The 21,334-nt window shown below is 35.8% G+C and overlaps 1 protein-coding gene across 1 annotated transcript; it reads right to left on the reverse strand.

Moving 5' to 3' along the window:
• Positions 1-5,497: 5,497 nt before the first annotated feature.
• Positions 5,498-6,459, reverse strand: LOC122223629 (olfactory receptor 6C70-like). Its single transcript, XM_042944605.1, is given in 2 exon segments — positions 5,498-5,640; positions 5,643-6,459. Coding segments are annotated over 2 exon segments (933 nt in total). The 5' UTR covers positions 6,433-6,459.
• Positions 6,460-21,334: the final 14,875 nt, after the last annotated feature.

The following is a 21,334-nucleotide window of genomic DNA, read 5'->3' on the forward strand; positions in this document are numbered from 1 at the left end:
GCATGAATGTCTAAAACATCTGTATAATATTTACAATTGTGTCTCAACAAAAACATTTACTACATCTGCTGGTAAAAACTGTTTTACTCAATTTGATAGTAACTTTAATTAGAATTGGAAAGTACAGTGTACTCTCTTCTTAGGCATCAGAAATGTGAATTATCCAGCTATTCCAGAATTATGTTCTTGTTTCCCTCTTTGTTTTACAAAGTTTTTCATTTTTCAGTTGTTGCTTTGGAGTTGGATTCTATGTAAATCTAAATACTTAATTTGCATCTATTGATGCAGATATGACTCAATCAGTGTGGTGCTCAATAAAGTCCAAATCATTCAATGCATACAGGCAGAGAGAGAACTAGTGTGTTTGTATTTAAAACAAATTATCAGAAAAAAATACACAGGCATATTATAAATTTTACTAATATAATTTACAAATAATAATGAAACATACAATGAACTTCATTGGAAATTCTATGTAACCAATTGATTTTCACAGAATGATTTCACCAATTTTTACCAAACTCATCTCCATAACTAATTTAAGTTTGCAAATCAGCCATAGTTTGACAAATGCAGCTGATTTAACACTGTAGCACTCAAATTCACAATTACAGTCAGAAGTTTCTACACACTCAGTAATTGAGAGAAAAGGTTGAAGGTTATGGAAATCTTGAACAACCTTATCAATGAAATTTACCAATTTTACATATTCAGAATGTTCCATCCAACATCAACAGAATATTCTTTCCAGTATTACACAAAACATTACCATAATAGATCATAATCTGAGTGACAAAAAGTCATAATAAGTTTACAATATTCAAGTCATGCAGAGTATGTTTACTGAACACTATGTAATTAACTTAGAAATCAATTATGGTAAGATATCTGGAAAACCCACTATTATTTGGAAACTGAATAACACATATATGACCCATGGGTTGAAGGAAATCAAAGAAAAAATAAAATGCCATGTAAACAAAATTATAACAAAATTTGTGGGATGCAGGTAAAGCATAACTTAAAAAGAAACTTAAGACTCTAAAATTAGAAAAGAACATGAGGTGCCTGGGTGGCTCAGTCAGTTGAACATCCGGCTTTGGCTCAGGTCATGATCTCACGGTTTGTGAGTTCGAGCCCCACGTCAGGCTCTGTGCTGACAGCTCAGACCCTGGAGCCTGTTTCAGATTCTGTGTCTCCCTCTCTCTCTGCTCCTCCCCTGCTTGTTCTCTCTCTCTCTCTCTCTCTCTCTCAAAAATAAACATTAAAGAAAAAAAAGAACAAAATTCTCAGATCAACAACCCCAGTATCCATTTCAATCAACTATCAAAATAGTAGAGAAAATTCAGAGTAGCCAGATGAAAGGGAATAATAAAGATCAATGTGAAAATCAGTGAAATAGAAAACAAAACAATAAGAAAATATCAATAAAACTAAATATGATTTCCAAAAAATATCATCAAAATTGATAAATTTATAGGCAGATTGAAGATGAAAAACACAGAAAAGATACAAATTACCAGTATCAGAGAAGATCAGTATCAGAGAAGACCAGTATCAGACATTCTTAGTGAACAATAACATGGAGATTTTTGAACAAATTTAGGTCAACTAATTAAAAAATATAAAAGAAATGGAAAATCCCTTGAAAGACAAGAACAATAAAATGTCAGTCAAGGGGGAAAAAAAAAAAGATATGATAGGTCTATATCTGTTGTAGAAATTGAACTTATAATTAAGAAATATTCCACAAAGATGGGGCATCTGAGTGGCTCGGTAGGTTAAGTGACTGACTTCGGCTCAGGTCATGATCTTGTAGTTCAAGCCCTGTGTCAGGTTTTGTGCTGACAGCTCAGAGCCTGGAGCCCACTTCAGATTCTGTGTCTCCCTCTCTGTCTGCTCCTCCCCTGCTCATGCTCTCTCTCTCAAAAATAAATAAACATTAAGAAAGAAAAGAAATATTCCATAAAGAAAATTCCTTATTCACCAGTAATTTCCAAAAAATATTTAAGGAAGCAATACTAATAATTACACACTGCTCCCCCAGGATATATTAGAGTAGGGAATACTTTCCAACTCATCCTATGAAAATAAAATTATCCTTATCCTAAGAGCAAAATCAGAAAATAGACATTATAGATAACTAATCTCATACATGAGTAAGTTGTAAATATTTAAAAATAAATGGCAAATAAGCCTAGCAATATAGAAAAAGTTTAATTCTGGTCAAGTGGAATTTTTCTCAATAGTTGCAGAAGAACAACTGAAATGGTCAGTATGCATATCTAATAAAAACTCTTAGAGTGTATTTGTTGTGATGAGCACTGGGTGTTGTATATAAGTGTTGAATCATTACATTGTACACCTTAAATATTACAATGTAAAAACAAAAAAAAAACAAAACAAAACAAAACAAAAAAACAAAAAAACCTCTCAGCAAGTATATCTAATGAATGACAAATACCAAACTGTGGGGAACAAGCTTAGGAATTCCCTGAGCCTGCACTGATGGGGTTAACAAGGCATAAAGAATTACAAAACCATAGAATCCTCACACCCAAGTTTGGGAAAACAAGATTAGGTAAACAGGTATAGAGAGGGCGGGGCAAAGGCCCCAAAATAGAACAAAGATATATGAGGTAAAGGAGATGAGGTATTCAGGGCGGAAACACCCCCCAATTTAGTACTATAGCTGAAAGCTGTTTTCACAGGAAGGAAGGACCAAATTAGGTAAACAGGTAAACAGGGCTATAGACCACAGCAGGGTGAAGTTGCATGGAGTGGCACTTATTAGCAAAAGAAAGGTGCCTTGTTGACCCTGAGGCAGCATGTTTTGTTTTCTTTTTTTAATTTATCTTGTTTTATTATTATTTTTTTTTAATTTACAACCAAATTAGTTAGCATATAGTGCAACAATGATATCAGGAGTAGATTCCTTAGTGCCCCTTACCCATTTAGCCCATCACCCTCCCACAACCCCTCCAGTTTGTTCTCCATATTTATGAGTCTCTTCTGTTTTGTCCCCCTCCCTATCCCCTAGGCCATTTAAGGTAAACAGAGGCAGAGCCTCATGTCTGCCCTTAACAACCATCTACCCAGCGCCAGGATTTTGTTTTACCCAAATCCCTAACCCCACATTTCTTCAAAACCCCCTTTTCTTCACATCCATGAGTTAATGTTTACAGTCTCATTGTCTCTTTGTGCATATCTATCACCATGTTTTGTAAACCTTCTGATAATAAAAACAGAGCAAAGACCCTTAATCTGGGCTCTTTGTCTTCTCTTGGACATTAGCCATCTCCCTGATTTTAATCCTGCGTCCCACTTTCTTGCTAGACAAGAAAGAACTCTAGACCTAGAGTCTACGATACCAAAGGACATCCAAAATATAGTAAAAAACAAAAGAAAAAGGAAAGAAATACTATAGCTAACATACTACTTCATTATGAAAGTCTGAATGATCTCATCCTAAGAAAATGAGTAAGATCAAGATGGTCACTCTTGCTACATCTACTAAATATTGTACTGTAGATTCTAATTTATGTAATAAAGTAAAATAAAGGAAGGAAGAAAGTATTCATATTAAATAGGAAGAAGCAAAACTGACTTCATTTATGCAGACAACATAAGCACCTTTATAGAAAACCCTATGGACTTCCGGCTTCAGTTCCATCACTTAGCATTTGAAAGTCATCACTTCTGCTTTATCAAAGTCAATAACTTACTTGAACTTTACCCATTTTAGAAGTGAAATTGCACAGAAACAACACCCTGAAATCTGAAGAGACTGGAAAGTCCAGAGTCACAGTTGAGATCTACTTTCATGGAATATAAATCACTGGAACTGTATGTAGGTAATGGTTCTACTTATAGTCATTTTGGCAAATTGCTGGAGATGGAGTGTTTACCACCATGAGAATTAGAAGATACTGAAGATCATTGTGAAAGGGGGTCCCCACATTTGTTTAGGTTTTGCCTCCAACTAATCCCACCAGTTTCTCAAGCTGAAAAACCAAGATCTCCCCCTGACTCAGGCAAGGATAGGGAAGAGTAACTATTCTGAAATAATCCCAGAATATTCTTCACACAAAGGCCTGTACTCCAAGGGAAAAGATTTTTATGAGAAACACTTACGAAGGCCAAAGAACACAGGCCCACTTAAAAGACTGAGAATTAATCATAAAATTATAGAATGTTGTCCCTCTGCCACAATTTACAACCACAGCAACACATATCAAAGTTTCTTCACAAAAATACTTAATAATTTCAAAGGAGAACTTTATGATAGAAAGAACTGGAAGACACTCATTAACCAAGTTGACAAATTTAACATCAGTAATAGGATGTAGATATCATATACTCCCTGATACAATACCCTAAAAAGGGGATACCACCTCCATGGCATTCTCCACAAAAATGTACAGCCTCAATATAAACATGAGAAAACATTAGACAAACCAAATTGGCAGGCTTTCTACCAAACACCTAATCAGTACTCTTTAAATACATTAAGGTCATGAAAAACAAGGAAAGACTTAGGAATTCCACAGACTGGAGAAAACTAAGGTGCATGATTTCCATACTACAATTAAGCAGCTACAACATCTCCCTCTTATTCAGACATGCCTGTTAATTCCTTATTAATTAAAGAGAATTTAAATTACAGACATCATCATTACTTTATTTATGACTAGCTCATAGGTTTTAACATAATTGTGAAGGGCACTGATCAATAATTCTCTATCGTATAGAGTCAAGTATAATTATATCAAGTTAGCCCCTGAAGAATACTTCTGTTGCAAAGCCAACAGGGAAACTGTCTCATACACATATCTTAAAGAATCAGTTTTCAGGTAGCTGAGCCAGTATTCAAAACTACATGGTTTAGATACTAAACTGTTCTGCTTGAGTTATAATTACTTTTAATGTATACTAGCAAGGAGAAGTCAGATTATAGAAAAGATCTATAAAAGCTCAATAACATATACTCTTTTTTAAGCTTCTCCATAATTCTAGAATAATGGTTTCTTAAGGATACAAAAATACTAATTCAAGAGGATATATGCACCCTGATGTTTGTTTATAGCAGCATTATCAACATAGCCAAATTATGTAGACAGCCCAATGTCCAACAGCTGAAGAATGGATAAGGAAGCTGTGGTATATATGTACAATGGAATATTACTCAGCCATAAAAAAGAATGAAAACTTGCCATTTGCAACAATGTGGATGGACCTAGAGAGTATTATACTAAGCAAAATAAGTCTGTCAGAGAAAGACAAATACCATATGATTTCACTCATATGTATAATTTAAGAAACAAATGAACATGGGGGTGTGGGTAGGGGGAAGAAAGGTTCTCTATTCTCTATTCTGTTCCATTGATCTGAGTGTCTGTTTTTGTGCCAAAAGATCATTTCTTAAACTAGAAGTGTCTAAACAGTTTTTGTTCACTGTTTTTTTTATGTTTTCATATTAATTATTTCAAAAACAGTATTACTTGTCTGAAGCAGAGAGTATCTTTCTAAGTATGTCTCTGAAGGTTTGTTTAACTTACTTGTTTCTCAGAGTATAAATGAATGGATTCAACAAAGGGGTAACTGAAGTATTGAGCACAGCTACTCCTTTGCTTGAAGTAACTCATTTGCAGATGGCTTTATGTACATAAATATACAACTACCATAACTGATGGATACAATAATCATGTGAGAAGAGCAGGTAGAAAGGGCTTTTTTCTTTTGCTTAATTGAAGGGAATTTTAGAATTTTCTTGATGATATAAGAGTAAGAAAGGATTACTAAGAACAATGTGACAATGAGGATCATCACAGCTAAGAAAAAAGCAGTCAGTTCTAGTAAATGTGTGTCTGAGCAAGAAAGTTGCAGGACAGGAGAAATGTCACAAATGAAATGATCAATGATGTTTGAGGCACAGAAATCCAGGTTAAGAATTAAGATCAGTGGAGGGAAAGTGACCAGGAATTCAGTTACCCAAGAACTGAGTACAAGCTGATGACAAATTCTGCTGTTCATGATAGATGTATAATGCAAAGGTTTACAGATGGCAACATAGCGGTCATAGGACATAGCTGCCAGAAGGAAAAATTCTATAATCCCCAATAATATGTAGAAAAATAACTGAGATATACAATCATTATAGGAAATGGTCTTTTCTCTGGTTACAATGCTGATTAGGAATCTGGGGAAACAAGCACTTGTGAATGAAATTTCCAGGAAAGAGAAATTACGTAGGAAGAAATACATTGGGGTCTTGAGATGAGAATCCAGTAGTGTGAGGGCAATGATGGTTAAGTTTCCTATCATACTCAACATGTAATTTAGAAGTAGAAATAAAAAAATTACAATCTTTAACTGAGAATAATCTGTCAGTCCCAGAAGGATAAACTTTATCTGTTTTGTATGGTGCTTCATTTCTCTTTTGTGATGTCAAACAAATTCTAGAAATAAAAAGGTACAATAATAAGAAACTATCTGAGTTTTATACGTAGCTTTATACTATCGAGCTTTATACGTAGACAATGATATATAAAAGGTTCCATATTCACAAATATACCCACTTATAAGGTAAAACTCTAAGAGGCTAAAGATACAATCTAGAACCATGCAACAGAAACTATTTTTAAAAAGCATTATAGAAGTCAACTCGGTTTTGAAAATTGACCTGCAAAATCCGTAATACTTTTTTGCCCTTACTTACAAACTTCCAACTCAGTTGTAACTAATTCAAATTCATCCATTTCTTTAAATACATTAAATACAATCTTGGTTCCAGATTCAAAATTAATTAATTCATTTTTAATTATTGACTTTGTAGATATAAAATATGCCAGTATAATGAATTAAGACCTACAGTTAAATTCTGAAATTTTAGATTTCATATTAAAAGTTGTATTTGCTTAGAGCCCCATTATCACCTCTTTCAACTTTTCTATGAACTACTGATAAAGACATAGAAAATGACAAAAGAAAAAAAACGTAAGGGGTGCCTGGCCGCTCAGTCGGTTAAGCATGAGACTTTGGCTCAGGTCATGATCTCAGGAATCATAGGTTCGAGCCCCACATGGGGCTCTGTGCTGACAGCTTGGAGCCTGGAGCCTGCTTCAGATTCTTTGTCTCCCTCTCTCTCTCTGCCCCTGCTCTCTCATTCTCAAAAATAAATAAACACTTATTTTTTTTAAAAAAGTTTAAAAAATGAATATTTAAAGAATATTCAAAATAATAAATTGAAACTACTACAAGTTCAGCAATGTGAAAAAAACCACAAATTTCTAAAAAGCAAAAAAAATATTGAGAATATATAATGGGATATTTACCTCTCTCAAAAGGCAATTCAATTTCCATCTTACATATAAGCCATATGTCATGGCGTAGTTTGAGTGAAAAGTAGAAAGCGATCTAAATATTTTAAAATAATCAATTCTTTAAATAATTTTATTCATGCAGATAATTTCATTTTGAAGTGAGGACATTGATGAATATAGTCCCTTTAGAAATATTCTAAATGTAACTTTAGATGCAAAATTGCAAAAAAGTTTATACAAATTGACCCCATTTTTATAAATGTCTATATAGGATACATGAAAGTATGATTTCTGCAAACATATACAAAAATAATAGTAATTAAAAATAAAGGAATTTCAGTAAGTTGTTAAATTATAGGGCATTTATATTTTTCATCAAGAATTCAGTCATTCTTAGTAACACATCCTACCATAAAAACCATAAAAAACATGTTTTTTTCAAACTTCTCTAATTTATTATTTTATAAAAGCAAAATAAAAAGTACTGTGAATTCAAAACACTAATTGGTTACTTATTGTAGAGGCATATTTCAATTAAAATAAATCTAGTGATGCATTTTACATTCCTCTTAACCTGAGGAAATCTTTGTTATCAACTTGCTAAATAATTGCTAAATAAGTAAGCTATTCCCAAATAAACTTAGAACATAAGCACTGGCAGAGAGGAAAAAAAAAACCATATCATATGTATTCTTTATTTTAAATAAAAATATTCAAACTACACCCTTAATTCTGCCAATCAATATCTTTACCTGTTGTGAAGTCATTCTTTTTATTATTGAATACATAATATTTTTCCTTTTACGTGATTTTGCCAATTACCTCATATAAAAATTCACAAACCGGGGCACCTGGGTGGCTCAGTCGGTTAAAGCATCCGACTTCAGCTCAGGTCACGATCTCGCGGTCCGCAAGTTCCAGCCCCGCGTCGGGCTCTGGGCTGATGGCTCAGAGCCTGGAGCCTGCTTCCGATTCTGTGTCTCCCTCTCTCTCTGTCCCTCCCGCGTTCATGCTGTGTCTCTCTCTGTCTCAAAAATAAATAAACGTTAAAAAAAATTTTTTTTTTTTAATTCAAAAAAAAAAAATTCACAAACCCCACTAATTATCAATGATAAGTTTTCATTGCTCAAAGTGTTCATCAGAATTAGCACCTCCAAAAGAGCTATTTTTCCTATTTAAAAAAAGCATATTAACATATGTGAAGCCAATTCTCCAAGAAAAATATCCTCCAACTCTGTTACATTTGACTGACTTGTAGAGTTGTTCAGGCACTCTTTCTCTAGAGAACACTAGGATACTCTTCAATCCCTCTACAATATTGTAGTACAGTGTCTGGTTTATACCACTAGAGTATTAGAAATGCAGGTCCAAGTGTATAAATCAAATGTCAAGCTCTTGTATTTATGGGTTTAGAAAATGAGGAATAAATAATGCTTTATGCAAGGAGTAATAACAAAATATCACTTTTAAATCATTGCTTCTTATCTGTATGGAACTTACATAGTATTTGTAATTATTCTTATATTTTTGAAAGAAGCACCATTATTTTACTTACCATAAGCAGTACATGTTGGTCTTTTTTTTCTGGAAACTACTATGGGATCGACCATAATGAAAGGCAAACATACTCACTGGGAAACAATATTTAATTTTGTAGGCAGAAAAATTAATATAAAATATCCTCATATTGATTCAAAGCAGAGATATATAGTGCAAATATTTTAAGAATATGATTTTTCTGCACTGTCAATATATCTAAACATATGGTACTATGCCCTGGGTAATAAAGATTTTTGTAAACTCCTCTTTTTAAATATCATGCAAAGAGATTGGAGGAAGATGGCGGCATAGGAGGACGCTGGGCTCACCGCGTCCTGCTGATCACTTAGATTCCACCTACACCTGCCTAAATAACCCAGAAAACCGCCAGAGGATTAGCAGTACGGAGTCTCCGGAGCCAAGCGCAGACTAGAGGCCCACGGAAGAGGATAGGAAGGGCGGCAAGGCGGTGTGCGCTCCAGGGACTGGCGGGAGGGAGCCGGGGTGGAGGGGCAGCCCGCCGGCCAAGCAGAGCCCCGAGTCTGGCTGGCAAAAGCGGAGGGGCCAGACGGAGTGTGTTCCCACAGCAACCGGAACTTAGTATCTAGAAGGTCATAAGTTAACAGCTCTGCTCAGAAAGCGGGAAGGCTGGAGGACAAAGGGAGGGAGAGTTGCTGAGCCCCGGGAGGACAGAGCTCGTTTGGCAGGGAACAAAGGCGCTCACCAGCTCCATCTCCCTCGCCAGCTCCATCTCCCTCACCCATCCCCCAGCCAAAATCCCAAAGGGAACCAGTTCCTGTCAGGGAACTTGCTCCCTCGGCACAAACACCTAACGTGGTGCTTCTGCAGAGCCAACCCTCCGTCAGCGGGTCTGACTCCCTCCCGCTGCCACAGGGCCCCTCCTGAAGTGGATCACCTAGGAGAAGCGAGCTAAGCCTACCCCTCCTGCCCCCATGCACCTTGCCTACTCACCCCAGCTAATATGCCAGATCCCCAGCACCACAAGCCTGGCAGTGTACAAGTAGCCCAGACGGGCCACACCACCCCACAGTGAATCCCACCCCTAGGAGAGGGGAAGAGAAGGCACACACCAGTCTGACTGTGACCCCAGCGGTAGCTGGGGGCAGACATCAGGTCTGACTGTGGCCCCGCCCACCAACTCCAGTTATACACCACAGCACGGGGGAAGTGCCCTGCGGGTCCTCACCACTCCAGGGACTATCCAAAATGACCAAACGGAAGAATTCCCCTCAGAAGAATCTCCAGGAAATAACAACAGCTAATGAACTGATCAAAAAGGATTTAAATAATATAACAGAAAGTGAATTTAGAATAATAGTCATAAAATTAATCGCTGGGCTTGAAAACAGTATAGAGGACAGCAGAGAATCTCTTGCTACAGAGATCAAGGGACTAAGGAACAGTCACGAGGAGCTGAAAAGCGCTTTAAACGAAATGCAAAACAATATGGAAACCACGACGGCTCGGCTTGAAGAGGCAGAGGAGAGAATAGGTGAACTAGAAGATAAAGTTATGGAAAAAGAGGAAGCTGAGAGAAAGAGAGAGAAAAAAATCCAGGAGTATGAGGGGAAAATTAGAGAACTAAGTGATACACTAAAAAGAAATAATATACGCATAACTGGTATCCCACAGGAGGAAGAGAGAGGGAAAGGTGCTGAAGGGGTACTTGAAGAAATAATAGCTGAGAACTTCCCTGAACTGGGGAAGGAAAAAGGCATTGAAATCCAAGAGGCACAGAGAACTCCCTTCAGATGTAACTTGAATCGATCTTCAAGGATCAAGGATAAAGAGAAAGCAGGATACAGAGATAAAGAGAATAAAGAGATAAAGAGGATAAAGAGAAAATTCTGAAAGCAGCAAGGGATAAACATGCCCTAACATATAAAGGGAGACTGATAAGACTCGTGACAGATCTCTCTACTGAAACTTGGCAAGCCAGAAAGGCATGGCAAGAGATCTTCAGTGTGATGAACAGAAAAAATATGCAGCCGAGAATCCTTTATCCAGCAAGTCTGTCATTTAGAATAGAAGGAGAGATAAAGGTCTTCCCAAACAAACAAAAACTGAAGGAATTTGTCACCACTAAACCAGCCCTACAAGAGACCCTAAGGGGAATCCTGTGAGACAAAGTACCAGAGACATCGCTACAAGCATAAAACATACAGACATCACAATGACTCTAAACCCGTATCTTTCTATAATAACACTGAATGTAAATGGACTAAATGTGCCAACCAAAAGACATAGGCTATCAGAATAGATAAAAAAACAAGACCCATCTATTTGCTGTCTACAAGAGACTCATTTTAGACCTGAGGACACCTTCAGCTTGAGAGTGAGGGGATGGAGAACTATTTATCATGCTACTGGAAGCCAAAAGAAAGCTGGAGTAGCCATACTTATATCAGACAAACTAGACTTTAAATTAAAGGTTGTAACAAGAGATGAAGAAGGGTATTATATAATAATTACAGGGTCTATCCATCAGGAAGAGGTAACAGTTATAAATGTCTATGCACCGAATACGGGAGCCCCCAAATATATAAAACAACTACTCATAAACATAAGCAACCTTATTGATAAGAATGTGGTAATTGCAGGGGACTTTAATACCCCACTTACAGAAATGGATAGATCATCTAGACACACAGTCAATAAAGAAACAAGGGCCCTGAAAGATACATTGGATGAGATGGACTTGACAGATATATTTAGAACTCTACATCCCAAAGCAACAGAATATACTTTCTTCTCGAGTGCACATGGAACATTCTCCAAGATAGATCATATACTGGGTCACAAAACAGCCCTTCATAAGTATACAAGAATTGAAATTATACCATGCATACTTTCAGACCACAATGCTATGAAGCTTGAAATCAACCACAGGAAAAAGTCTGGAAAACCTCCCAAAGCATGGAGGTTAAAGAACACTCTACTAAAGAATGAATGGGTCAACCAGGCAATTAGAGAAGAAATTAAAAAATATATGGAAACAAACGAAAATGAAAATACAACAATCCAAATGCTTTGGGACGCAGTGAACGCAGTCCTGAGAGGAAAATACATTGCAATCCAGGCCTATCCCCAGAAACAAGAAAAATCCCAGATACAAAATCTAACAGCACACCTAAAGGAAATAGAAGCAGAACAGCAAAGACACCCTAAACCCAGCAGAAGAAGAGAAATAATAAAGATCAGAGCAGAAATAAACAATATAGAATCTAAAAAAACTGTAGAGCAGATCAACGAAACCAAGAGTTGGTTTTTTGAAAAAATAAACAAAAGTGACAAACCTCTAGCCAGGCTTCTCAAAAATAAAAGGGAGATGACCGAAACAGATAAAATCATGAATGAAAATGGAATTATTACAACCAATCCCTCAGAGATAGAAGCAATTATCAGGGAATACTATGAAAAATTATATGCCAACAAATTGGACAACCTGGAAGAAATGGACAAATTCCTAAACACCCACACTCTTCCAAAACTCAATCAGGAGGAAATAGAAAGCTTGAACAGACCCATAACCAGCGAAGAAATTGAATCGGTTATCAAAACTCTCCCAACAAATAAGAGTCCAGGACCAGATGGCTTCCCAGGGGAGTTCTACCAGACGTTTAAAGCAGAGATAATACCTATCCTTCTCAAGCTATTCCAAGAAATAGAAAGGGAAGGAAAACTTCCAGACTCATTCTATGAAGCCAGTATTACTTTAATTCCCAAACCAGACAGAGACCCAGTGAAAAAAGAGAACTACGGGCCAATATCCCTGATGAATATGGATGCAAAAATTCTCAATAAGATACTAGCAAATGGAATTCAACAGCATATAAAAAGAATTATTCACCATGATCAAGTGGGATTCATTCCTGGGATGCAGGGCTGGTTCAACATTCGCAAATCAATCAACGTGATACATCACATTAATAAAAGAAAAGATAAGAACCATATGATCCTGTCAATTGATGCAGAAAAGGCCTTTGACAGAATTCAGCACCCTTTCTTAATAAAAACCTTGAGAAAGTTGGGATAGAAGGAACATACTTAAAGATCATAAAAGCCATTTATGAAAAGCCCACACCTAACATCATCCTCAATGGGGAAAAACTGAGAGCTTTTTCCCTGAGTTCAGGAACACGAAAGGGATGTCCACTCTCACTGCTGTTGTTTAACATAGTGTTGGAAGTTCTAGCATCAGCAATCAGACAACAAAAGGAAATCAAAGGCATCAAAATTGGCAAAGATGAAGTCAAGCTTTCACTTTTTGCAGATGACATGATACTATACATGGAAAATCCAATACACTCCACCAAAAGTCTGCTAGAACTGATACATGAATTTAGCAAAGTTGCAGGATACAAAATCAATGTACAGAAATCAGTTACATTCTTATACACTAACAATGAAGCAACAGAAAGACAAATGAAGAAACTGATCCCATTCACAATTGCACCAAGAAGCATAAAATACCTAGGAATAAATCTAACCAAAGATGTACAAGATCTGTATGCTGAAAACTATAGAAAGCTTATGAAGGTAATTGAAGAAGATATAAAGAAATGGAAAGACATTCCCTGCTCATGGATTGGAAAAATAAATATTGTCAAAATGTCAATACTACCCAAAGCTATCTACACATTCAATGCAATCCCAATCAAAATTGCACCAGCATTTTTCTCGAAGCTAGAACAAGCAATCCTAAAATTCATATGGAACCACAAAAGGCCCCGAATAGCCAAAGTAATTTTGAAGAAGACCAAAGCAGGAGGCATCACAATCCCAGACTTTAGCCTATACTACAAAGCTGTCATCATCAAGACAGCATGGTATTGGCACAAAAACAGACACATAGACCAATGGAATAGAATAGAAACCCCAGAACTAGACCACAAACGTATGGCCAACTCATCTTTGACAAAGCAGGAAAGAACATCCAATGGAAAAAAGACAGTCTCTTTAACAAATGGTGCTGGGAGAACTGGACAGCAACATGCAGAAGATTGAAACTAGACCACTTTCTCACACCATTCACAAAAATAAACTCAAAATGGATAAAGGACCTGAATGTGAGACAGGAAACCATCAAAACCCTAGAGGAGAAAGCAGGAAAAGACCTCTCTGACCTCAGCCGTAGCAATCTCTTACTCGACACATCCCCAAAGGCAAGGGAATTAAAAGCAAAAATGAATTACTGGGACCTTATGAAGATAAAAAGCTTCTGCACTGCAAAGGAAACAATCAACAAAACTAAAAGGCAACCAACAGAATGGGCAAAGATATTTGCAAATGACATATTGGACAAAGGGCTAGTATCCAAAATCTAGAAAGAGCTCCCCAAACTCCACACCCGAAAAACAAATAACCCAGTGAAGAAATGGGCAGAAAACATGAATAGACACTTCTCTAAAGAGGACATCCGGATGGCCAACAGGCACATGAAAAGATGCTCAACGTCGCTCCTTATCAGGAAAATACAAATCAAAACCACACTCAGGTATCACCTCACGCCAGTCAGAGTGGCCAAAATGAACAAATCAGGAGACTATAGATGCTGGCGAGGATGTGGAGAAACGGGAACCCTCTTGCACTGTGGGTGGGAATGCAAATTGGTGCAGCTGCTCTGGAAAGCAGTGTGGAGGTTCCTCAGAAAATTAAAAATAGACCTACCCTATGACCCAGCAATAGCACTGCTAGGAATTTATCCAAGGGATACAGGAGTGCTGATGCATAGGGGCACTAGTACCCCAATGTTTATAGCAGCACTCTCAACAATAGCCAAATTATGGGAAGAGCCTAAATGTCCATCAACTGATGAATGGATAAAGAAATTGTGGTTTATATACACAATGGAGTACTACAGGGCAATGAGAAAGAACGAAATATGGCCCTTTGTAGCAACGTGGATGGAACTGGAGAGTGTGATGCTAAGTGAAATAAGCTATACAGAGAAAGACAGATACCATATGTTTTCACTCTTATGTGGATCCTGAGAAACTTAACAGAAACCCATGGGGGAGGGGAAGGGGAAAAAAAAAAAGAGGTTAGAGTGGGAGAGAGCCAAAGCATAAGAGACTCTTAAAAACTGAGAACAAACTGAGGGTTGATGGGTGGTGGGAGGGATGGGAGGGATGGGAGGGATGGGAGGGATGGGAGGGTGGGTGATGGGTGTTGAGGAGGGCACCTTTTGGGATGAGCACTGGGTGTTGTATGGAAGCCATTTTGACAATAAATTTCATATATTGAAAAAATAAATAAATAAATAGTAACAAAAAATAAATAAATAAATAAATCATGCAAATTATAAGATGTGTGTCCACTAATCCCACTTGGCAATCATTCATGAAGATTACAATAGCTGAGATGATTAGCTTGAAACTTGGGAAATACTTATTAGTTTCAAATGATCTAAAAGGAATGAACACATTTCTACAGGAAATCTAAGGGGAGAGTGTCTCTAAGGAGAAATAAGAAAGATGAAAAAATACTCAGAAGAGCCTACAAAACACCAGATGGCCTTTGTCTTTATTGTTTCAAGCATGATGATAGACAACTGTTTGAGTTGTCACATTAAAACAAGCATGTAGACAATAAGCAAGACAATCATGCTGTAAACTAGCAGATTATTTTGGATCATACATAATAATATGTGCTAAATTAATTGCTTTTTGAGTGTTTTCTTTCGAACATGTAAATCTATCACTAGAAGAGCAGCATATGGGTACCTAACTCAAATACTACTCCTACTTATCTCTTTTTTAACAAGCAATTGTGTTCAATATTAAGAAAAGAAATAGAGTTTTGCACATCGTAATTTGAGAATGAATATTTTCTTCAGTGATTTGACAATGTACACCTAAGTTCAAACTTGTTTTTTTTTAAGTTGAAACTTTTTGTAGAGTTACTAATCATTGTAGCACCTATCATTTATTGAATTTCTACTATGCAGAAGTACTATGCTAATTGTATATATGTTTTCAATGTAATCATGATAAGAGGCAAAGTATACATAATAATGAATTTTTCGGTTGTTGAAAAAACTGAGAATTAGGGAAATAATTTTACTTGCTTACACTCATTACAAGTTTAGAAATTATAGAGACAGGAGTGCAATTAGAGCTTTAATTCCAAGTGTAGTTTTTTAACCATTATGCAATATTTCCAATTAGGTTAATGGATAGTTAGATGACAGGCAGATAATGATAGATGATGATGATAGATAGATGGATGGATGGTTAGATGGATAGAAGATAGATGGGAATAGATAGATAATAGATGATAGATGATAGATAGATATATAGATAGATAATAGATAGATGAGAATTTGGAAAATAATCAATAATCTAACGCCTGATTCCATAGCTAGGATATGAGTACTGAACCTTTTTTTGAATGAATAAATACATGATTGAAAAATTGACATTCTTATACCATAAATCCAAAAAACTTTTTCAAGAAATGAAATGAACTCATGAAGCTCTTTTGAGTATACCTTTAAAATAAAATTTTAATTTTTCAACTATATTTTAAAGTTTAAGGGACCATATTATGGGAAAAATTATAATTGAACAAAACAGAAACAAATGAAGTAACAGTAATTTACATTGAACAAACCACAGGGGTAAAAAGCAAAGAAACAAAAAGAATTTAGTGTGTAACTCTTGAAAATATCATGCTCTGATCCTTGACTACTCATGGGATATGTTCTAAAGAGTAAAAGAATTAACAAATGAATCTTTGTTATCACTGGTGGTACTGATGGAGAAATTCTGATTTCATCTTGTAAAAATTTTAGCACTGGGCAAATTAATAAATATGTTGATGTTGACAACTAGGAATCTTACTGTAGAAAAAAGGGGGTAGAAGAATCAAATATGAATGGGAAAATAATTCAGCAGTGTTGGATTAGAATTACAGGCAGCAATGTCAACTAATGATTTCTTCATGTGTTTTTTACCCTGGCTTTGTCCTTTAAAAGATCCTAGAAAGCATTCTGACAGATTATGTTCAAAACCAAGCGGTACATTACAAATGACACGGGAGACTTCTTGAAGGACAAATTCTCTATGGATCCGTCCTTCTTTTTCTGACTTCTGCATGTTGGATTGGCCCAAGGTTCATTCAATCTTTTGATCTTTTCTCTCTTCTTTCTACACTTATTCCCAAAGTTCTGTTATTCAGTCTCATGTTCCATCTATTTGGCGGAATTTAACTACATCTCACTATTTACATTGCCACTTTTCTGGTTAAAACCACCTTTTTTTAAATTTTTACATTTTACTAACTATTTTAGTAAGCAAAGATGCTGACATTAAATTTCTAGCATATGAGAAAATAGTGTTGAACATCAATTCGTGATAGGCTGTTTTTTCAAATTCTTCAACCTTAGTTAATATATTATTAACATACTGGGGCACCTGGGTGGCTCGGATGGTTAAATGTCCAACTTCAGCTCAGCTCATGATCTCATGGTCCATGGGTTCGAGCCCCGCATTGGGCTCTGTGCTGACAGCTTAGATTCTGTGTCTCCCTCTCTCTCTTCCCCTCTCGCACTCCTTCTCTCTCCCTCTCTCTCAAAAATAAATAAATATTATAAAATACAAAATACACATACACATTAACATACTGATAAAAATTAGCATTTTATGTGCAAAATATTACCACAGGTTTTTCTGCCAGATTGTATCTTTCTCAACCCCTAAAATGGCATTAAAAAAACTGTTTAATTATTTGGGGGAAAATTTTATATCCTCATATAATCCAGATACATTATAGAAGCTAATGTAAATAGGTCATAAAGCTACTGGAAGAAAATATAAGTAAATATATGATAAGATCAGAATCAGTAAAGCCTCTCAAGTAATGACAACAGGTTCAAAAATAATAAAACAAAAGATATATATTTTACTACATATTAACCCAATTTTCTTTATACCAGCAACACCCTAAATTATATTAAATGTTAAATAACAAACCATTAAATAGGATTTGTAACACTTTAAGACATGCATAAACTTAATATCCTGAATATGTAAAAATATCTTAGAAAAGAATAAGGTATCACTTTTGTTAAAATAACATTGAAAGAATAGTAGTATTATACTCATAAATAAAGCATAAATTGCCAATAAACATTTGAAAATTGCTATATATCATGAGCAGTCAACAAAATGTGAATTAAAGTGAACAAAAGAACATAATATTATTCAGATCATCATTTTGGCAAAGACTTAATACACTGATAATACACCCTGACCTTGTGTTATTAATGCATCTTCCAATCTCCAAGGACATGTCCCTATTCCTAGGTGAATCAGTCAGCTTTTGTTTTCTTTTACTTTTCTATACCAATTACATTGTCCATTCATTAGTGACTTCAAAGTAGGCTCACCAAGGACACTTGTTTTTTGTTTTTTTTTTTTTAACTTAGGTGATCTTACCTACATAACAGGTTGCCTATGTAAAGCATCTTCAATCATTTCTTGGTGAAACTTTAAGGAAACCACCCCACACTAAAATTGGTCACATCATCGACTTTTCAAAAATCAAAGAATTTCTGGTTTTCCTTGCCTGTTTACTAGTCTTTCCTTCTATATAGCTAATCAGATTATGCAGAAATAGCTCCTTTTCTAATTTAGGCAGATACTGTAATTTGTGATAAATGTTAGACCTAAGGATATAAAAATTGATATAGGTTGTGTATGCGTTTCTACTGTTACCTTTGAGTGACAGTGAGAAAGCATGACTACATTATATCCATGTCACTACTGATAATTCTTATTTATTGTGAGTTCCACTGAGGATCTGTGTGGAAAGAAAACTGGGGCCTGAATGAGAGACTAAACTGTAAGTATGTTCATATTTCTCAAATCAATTTTTTCTATTACGAAATTTGAAAAAGTAATCAAAATATTTCCTGTCACTTTCCTAAGTGTGTGTGTGTGCATGTGTGTGTGTATATATATATTTCCATATATACACATTTATATACAAACATTCATTTTTATAAATGCATGTGTGTATTAAAAATTTGGATAGTTCATAAGGGTATGAGAAATTAATTTCATTTCTTGAATGTTATTTCTTTCTCGAGAATATTAATCATGGAAGCAAATGAAGAGATTTCTAAGCCTGCTTTATGAATTGGTTAAATATGTGAACAATAAAATGGTCACATTTGATAAGCATATAATGCAGTATCTATTGCCCTAACTGCCAGCACATGCACATACACACACTCACACACACACACACACACACACACACACACACACACACACGCCATCTCAATTGTACAAATACATCTCTTCAACTAAAAAAGATCTTGTTTTTTTAAACAGTTTTGATGTCTAGGCATGTTAAAAATTAATAAGTTACATCTGCAATATAATTAATTTGTCAGAATGTTTCTGAGGCATGTTTCTGAAGCAGGTAAATAGAAGGCAAAGGGTTATTCTGCATCCTAGGATGATATCCAGGGTCAGCAGGGACTTTTACTGGAGGCTACAATAGGGAATGAAGGAAGCATGACTGGAAGAAGAAAGGAAGGTGGGTTTTGGGTAACAATTCTGTGCTTCTTATTTGAGCTACTACAGGTGTTTCAGGTGTGCCTCTGCAGAAGAGAATAGAATAACCGCATTTAGACAAAGTTTTTTGCCCATAAGCATAATTCAGCATTCATCCTCTCTGATAGTGTCTAGAGATTCTGAATGCTACTTTTGGTTACATAGGTCCATCCAAGACCGTTTTGTCAAAGAAGGAACCCAGAAGCAGGCTTTGGTTGAAACTAGCTATCTCACACCACACCATACAACAGAAATGCTAAGTCCATTCTAACTGAACTACAGTCTCAGTAGTTTGCCCTATATATAGTCAGTAAAATCAAAGAGTAACCCCATACAATTAAGGGACTTCCTAGCAACAAGTTCAGGTAAATAGAATATTATAGAAAACTATCATTAGCTCATATCTAGAACTTTTTAAAGACCTCATTACCTCATTCTTATTTTTTTATGATGTCTATTTTTTTTCACATGGTCTACATTAGAATTTAAATGAAATGTCCCATGGAACTCTGACCAGGCAGAGTCGATGAAACGCCCAGCCTGAGAGACTATATTCTAATACTCAAAAAATGGGGCACTGAAGGGTTAGGGGAGCATGATACAAATTTTTATATGGAAGGAAGATCTTTCAACATTAGTGTAGTATCTTCCATATGAACCACAGGAATTAAAGGACTTCTGTGAAGTAGAATCTTAAAATATAAGTAGAGGATATATTCTGGTCTTTGTAGATATCTATGTGTTTAATTAACATACAGAGAAACTATTATATTCCAGGAAATGTGATAAGATCTGAGTCTACTACTGAGAATAAGATGGGCTCTGTCAAGAGTGTCACAGTCTAATAGGATGACAAACAGTAAATAAGTCATTCAATACAGCTCTGATGTAGGGATGATGGATATAGGAATACGGTGGAGATGTAGCCAGCCTAGTCTATAGGAATTGAGATGGTGTCTCAGAACTTACTCTAGGTGCAGTGAGAATTAAAATGATCAAAACAGGAGACAGGAAGTCCAATTAGAGTATGAATGCTTCATATCGAATATGAGATCAAAGTGATCTAAAGTAGGAATGGAAGAGATGAACTTTTTTTTTTAATAACATATTAAGGATGTAGAGTCTAAATAGCCTTATCCAGATGTGAGCAATAGGATGGAAGGAGGCCTTCTAAAAGCAGAGTAATAATAATGAATTGAGCAAGAGTGGTGATAGTACATTAGTGGATAAAGATGCCAGGTTTTGGCAGCCTGAGTAATGAATGAAAGATAGAGGGGTAGAGGAGAGGAGACTGAATAAAGATGTGTACATACACACACACACACACACACACACACACACACACACACACACAGATACATTAATTCACTTAAATGGCATGGTCTTTGAAATTCAGTGATTGGCTGGATGTTAACCTGAGCTAGGCTAATGAATACAACTTGTGACAAGCATTGCCTCATATTTTAATAAGCTGAATGTATGTAAAAGGGTTTGGTGCATTACTAAGAAGTATAGAAATAAGGAACTATTATAGAACACTAAAGTGTCGGATAAAATGGTGAAATCTCAGGGTTTGCCTTTTTTTTAATTGTTAAATTTTGCAATAGTTTAACATTACAGAAAAGTGAACAAATCATAAGGGCAAAGTTCTGTATATTGCACACGAATGGCATCATTTAAGCCTTATAACCTAAACCTAGACCTAGTCCATACCCTCACAATCCTCCCTGAATAGAGACACTATCCTGATTTCTAACTCCAGAGTTAAGTTTTGCTTATTTGTGAAATTCGCGTAAATGATCATACTCTACGTATTCTTTTGTGTCTCGTATCTTCATTCAAAATTATGTTTGTGAGAACTTTTCATGCTATTGCATGTAGCAATAT

This window comes from Panthera leo, chromosome B4 (assembly GCF_018350215.1).
Source record: "Panthera leo isolate Ple1 chromosome B4, P.leo_Ple1_pat1.1, whole genome shotgun sequence".
Classification (NCBI taxonomy): Eukaryota; Metazoa; Chordata; class Mammalia; order Carnivora; family Felidae; genus Panthera; species Panthera leo.